The 5,000-nt window shown below is 36.2% G+C and overlaps 1 protein-coding gene across 1 annotated transcript; it reads left to right on the forward strand.

The window, feature by feature from the left end:
- Positions 1–484: 484 nt before the first annotated feature.
- LOC106953113 (guanylyl cyclase-activating protein 2-like) lies at positions 485–4,020 on the forward strand. Its single transcript, XM_015041669.1, has 4 exons — positions 485–739; positions 827–976; positions 2,582–2,690; positions 2,771–4,020. The coding sequence occupies exons 1-4, from the start codon at positions 542–544 to the stop codon at positions 2,896–2,898; spliced, it is 585 nt and encodes a 194-aa protein (XP_014897155.1). The 5' UTR covers positions 485–541; the 3' UTR covers positions 2,899–4,020.
- Positions 4,021–5,000: the final 980 nt, after the last annotated feature.

Consider the following 5,000-nt stretch of genomic DNA (forward strand, 5'->3'; position numbering starts at 1 on the left):
GAAAGGCCAGCTGTTGTGCCAACATTTCCCAACTACCAAACTGAGAGACAAGATTTTGGCAGCTTCTTCAGTACAAATCCAGTGCAGCCCAGAGTCTTGCTCCCAAGGTTTCATTTTTTTCTAGAGATTTGTTCATATCTCTAAAGTCAAAAAGATAAAACTTATACTAACGTTTACTAATCAAATCTAAAGTTTTTAGTCAGATGTATACCCTTCAGAAAAAACTTGAGATTCACATTTATACGGCAATCCATATGTTATTTATTTTTATTTGATAAATTTGTAAAGTATTCTCTCATCACTTACTAGTTACTGTCGTTTGGTCTACCCCACTGACGGGAAACCCTACCAACATACAGTATTCTGTCACTAATCCTGAGGCAACAATAATCACCTGGCTCATGTACAAACTGGAGGATTCCACAAGAGGATTCCCAAGGCTTATTCAAAAAAACCCACCCAGGAGTGAGAGAAGTCCATTTCAAGTTAGGCCTCTAAGTCATGGTGCCGACTGCCTAACTATGGACTGTTGCATTTAGAGATGGGGCAGACTCAACAAACAGGGAGTTGTGAGGAGATTGACGTTAAGGCTCTTCAGGATATGTATAAAAAATTTGTCCTGGAATGCCCGAGTGGAGTTCTTTTTCTGCATGAGTTTAAACGTTTCTTTGGAGTGGACCCAACAGGGGAAGCGTCTGATTATGCGGAGAACATGTTCCGAGCCTTTGACAAGAACGGGGTAAGAAAGGAACACTTGCTTGCCTTACTTCATATCAAAGTACCAAAATCTAAGGCAAACTTCCTCCTTTTAACTTATGTTTTACAGGACAATACAATTGATTTTCTTGAGTTTGTGGCAGCACTGAATCTGGTTTTCCGAGGAGACCTGGAGCATAAACTACGCTGGTCATTCAAGGTGTATGACAAAGACGGCAATGGCTACGTGGACAGGAATGAGCTGCGCTCAATAATTGATGTAAGTCTGATCAAATATTATCCCCGTGTTATGTCATTTTATTATTGTACTCCTACATTACTTTGTTAGATATTTGATGAAAGATACTTGAGCATACTTTTTCTATGATCACATTAATTAGTCTCATTTGATTAAAAATACAGTATTAACGTTTATGCTACTAATTTAGAAACCACTGCCTCATGAGATTATGGAGGGAAAAAGTTTGTAAACAAAGATTTATTGCATGATTTCACTTCTTTTAATTGAAACAGAAAACCAAATATTAGTATAACTTCTGCTAAAAATATCAGCATCCTTATTAGGTAACACAAACATAGAAGCTGATTTTACTGGTTAATTAGTAAATCTACAAGCTCAGAAAACCAGCTTGCAGTCAGCTACAGACATGCCACTCGTAGCTTAAATATTCTAGTCTTAAAGCAGCTTTACCTTAATACGGCTGATGGTTGGCTCTTTTTAGTTTTCACACCATGACTGTCACTGATATTTGCAACCAAATTTTTCCAAGGAGTAAAAGTGTAGTATGCTTTACACCAGTGTTTCCTAACCCTGGTCCTCAAGGCACACTGCCCTACATGTTTTAGGTATTTTCTTGCTTCAGTCCAGCTGATTTCAATTGATGACTGGCGTTTGTTGAACTGCAATCAGTTGAATAATGCACTTTAAAGCAGGGGAAACCTCTAAAACATGTAGGACAGTGTGCCTTGAAGACCAGGGTTGGGAAACACTGCTTTACACAGCCAGCTTACTGACAGCAAGGAGCAAGATGTGGGCGGAGGGGACAGCGACGCGTCATGCCGTAAAATGGACACAGTTCTGACATGGTAACAGTTACTAGCGCATTCATATTAGTGGAAATGCTTCTTATTCTATTTAAAAGTCTGGAGAATCAGGTGGCAGTCAAGCTAAGAACTGAGCAGAACAAGAGCTTAGAAGAGATCATTTATTTTATATAGAATATCATAAACCTAAGATTGTCTTGGGAATTTGAGTGATCTTGCCTAATTATTATTTAATTTAGTCCCTGTCTCTTAATAAAGTTCTGTATCTCAGTGGCTCCTAGCCCTGGAGCTCAAGCTCTCCTCCGTCCTGCATGTTTTAGGTGTCTCCTGCCACACACCTGACTGAAATAACTGGGAGATCAACAGGTTTCAGAAGCATTGATGGTATGCAGAGGAGGTCATGCATTATCATTTGAATCTGATGTACAGGAACAGAGACAGATCTGAAACATGTAGGTCAGCTGGGAGGGCTGAGTGCCAGGATTGGGATCCATTGCTGTAGCTGTTGCCGTCCATAATTACAAGCACGGCTGTTGATCAATAAAACCTGCTGCTCAAGTCTCCCAGGGTGTGTTTATGATGATAACCTCAGCTCATCAGAAAATCACATTTTATTGTATCTTTGTTGCTAGATTGGAATTACATCAACAAAACTACTCACTTTGACTTTTACTATAGAATGCATTGAATGTTTACCACACTAATTAAGAGGTGAATGTCCTGAAACCATTCAATATTTTTGCATTCCAACTGCTAACATTGCAGGAATTTATCTACATATTTTGTCTGCAGTTCCATGTTTTCTTTACTATTATTCCAGAGTATCTATCGGATCAAAAAGTTCTCCAAGAAAGACATGAGCGAGACACAACTTTCAGTTGACGAGGTTGTGGAACGAATATTAGATGCTGTTGACTTTGACGGAGACGGTGAGAAAACAGTGTTGCGATATGGTATAAAAAATGCCACAAGAAGGCAGCATTAAACACGTCTTTTTCTGCTTTCACAGGTCACATTACTTTGGAAGAGTTTATTAGAGGTGCACAGGAAGATCCATGGGTGCTAAACATGTTGAGGCTGGACATGAATCCGGCTGGATGGGTTCTGGAGAACAGAAGAAAGAGTGCACATTTCTGATGAGTCAACTCTGCCTTTGCTGTGATGCGAAATAGACACAGTCTTGGTGGCAGAAATACAGCAGACTTTTTTTTTATTCACATGTCTGTGCCATTTATGAACATGCAGTTTCACATTCACAAATTGAAAACATATCGCTTTCAGTCAGTTTAACATTAACCACAATTTGGTTTTTGGCACTATAAGAACCCATTACAACAATTGTAACTAAGAATATAAAAACATGGCTTCTTATTGGTTTTTGTACATGACTCTTATGTTTCATTATGCTAACTTAAAATATTCAATTATGAATTTTGTGTTTAGCTTTTTTTAATGGGCCATTTAACTCAAACCAACAGCCTTCTTGCCATTAAGTGTCAATGAGTAATGGCTCTATACAATGCTTTGTTAAAAATAACTTTCTTGAGGCTTTTTGCAGATTTTTGAAATTTCATTTTATGCTGTATCAGCAATTTAACTGCTTAGTTATATTACTCAGATCTCTAAGTATTGTTTAATTTAATAATAAGTGTCCATATTTGTAAATATGCAAATTATGTTGGCATAATATTTTTCACTGTAGATAATATTTTACTGCAGCTAAAAGCTCTTTTTAAGACCTATTCAGAAAGGAAACAAAATGTTGCTTTGTCTTGTTTTGTGGCTGTTTTGAAAGAATACTTTTTATTATTGTAGAATTGTCTGAAAATATGTTTTGCTATCAGTTACACAGTTGTCCACATCAACCAAATACTTTCTGGAACTTTCATCAAAGTCACCATACAGCTACATCTTTAAAATCTTAGCGTAAGACCAAGTGTGAACAGATCAGTTTATGCCGTTTTGCTGGTGAGCAACTTCATATCTGTTTTTTGTTCCTATTTATATTGTGTTCCATATTTACTTTTTTTGTGCCCTGCTTTCAAGTGTATACATGAATAGCTAGCTGTCTGTGCCTTTTTAATTGCTATTAATTGTAAATACATCTGTTTAGGTTGCTGAATTAAATAAAACTAAACATATTTTTCTGTTTAAATCTTGTATCTGTTTTGCAGTTATCTAGGCTTTTTGTTACTCAGACTGTTGTACTATAGGCAAATACAAAACTAACATTAAAGAATAAAAAGTATTTCATCAGTATAATGTGTCACTTCATTAAATAATCACATAAGGTGCATAAGAGAGAACAGGGTGAAGAAAGGATACCTGGTTTGTGGATTACAGCTTTAAAATTAGTTTGCTAAAGTCTTTAACTAAGAATAAGCTTCTTTGTTGAGGTCAAACTTTGCATGAATCAATAGGGTCTCTCAGATTATGACCCTCACGCCATTAAAGACAATCAACAGACAAAATTAAGTGGGCACATTTTGCTATTTGTTATTGAAGGCTGACTTTAGGTGTTTTGTTAAGAAAAGGCAGGCAAATTTGAACAATTTAGACATAAAAAGGGGGAGGGGACTCAAAGTTTCCCTACAGTTTGTACATTTTGACTCAAAACAGGGATACAATCAGCATAGGTAAATAGTTAGAAAATGGTGGGGTTTTTTTCACTAAAATGAATTATGCAGGGAATGATAATACAGCATGGATTTAATTATCTGTCATGAAAATGTATGCTTTAGACATGGGATCAAATTTTAGGTTCATTCCTAAATATTTCATTACTTTGTATGAGCCTATTGTGTGTAACTTTTTGTGGTATTTTTTTTGTAATACATAAACTGTTTTTGTTCTTGTTACTCTGATCTTCCTTTAGAAGTGGATGAGAGAATGTTTCATTAAGTGGGAGGTTCATAAAACAGGTTTGTTAAAAAAAATCACACATGTATGTCCAAAACACAGCAGAATTGACTGTAGACTCAAACAATGAATAAACTGCTAGACACAGGCATATTTCATCAGGTTGTCATGCTTGTTATGAAATGTCTAAGTAGGATGACAGTAATAAATTTTGAATTTTAATCTTTTCTTCAGACTGTGTCCATACTCATGAGAACGAAGCGCAGAGAGGAAACTGTTTCACAGTAGAACTAAGTCACACACAGCTAAAAAACAAGCCTTCACAAAACTCTTCTATCACATGCATAATCAATTAATATATGGAAGCATAAAATACAGTA

The sequence above is a fragment of the Poecilia latipinna genome, unplaced genomic scaffold (genome assembly GCF_001443285.1).
Source record: "Poecilia latipinna isolate Pla-1442-1.1 unplaced genomic scaffold, P_latipinna-1.0 Scaffold561, whole genome shotgun sequence".
NCBI lineage: Eukaryota > Metazoa > Chordata > Actinopteri > Cyprinodontiformes > Poeciliidae > Poecilia > Poecilia latipinna.

Excerpts from the sequence above, each read along its gene's own strand:
- LOC106953113 (XM_015041669.1), top strand. The coding sequence starts at position 542 with ATGGGGCAGACTCAACAAACAGGGAGTTGTGAGGAGATTGACGTTAAG. Across the intron at positions 740-826 it reads GAGCCTTTGACAAGAACGGG|GACAATACAATTGATTTTCT; the intron begins GTAAGAAAGGAA and ends TATGTTTTACAG. Across the intron at positions 2,691-2,770 it reads TGTTGACTTTGACGGAGACG|GTCACATTACTTTGGAAGAG; the intron begins GTGAGAAAACAG and ends CTGCTTTCACAG.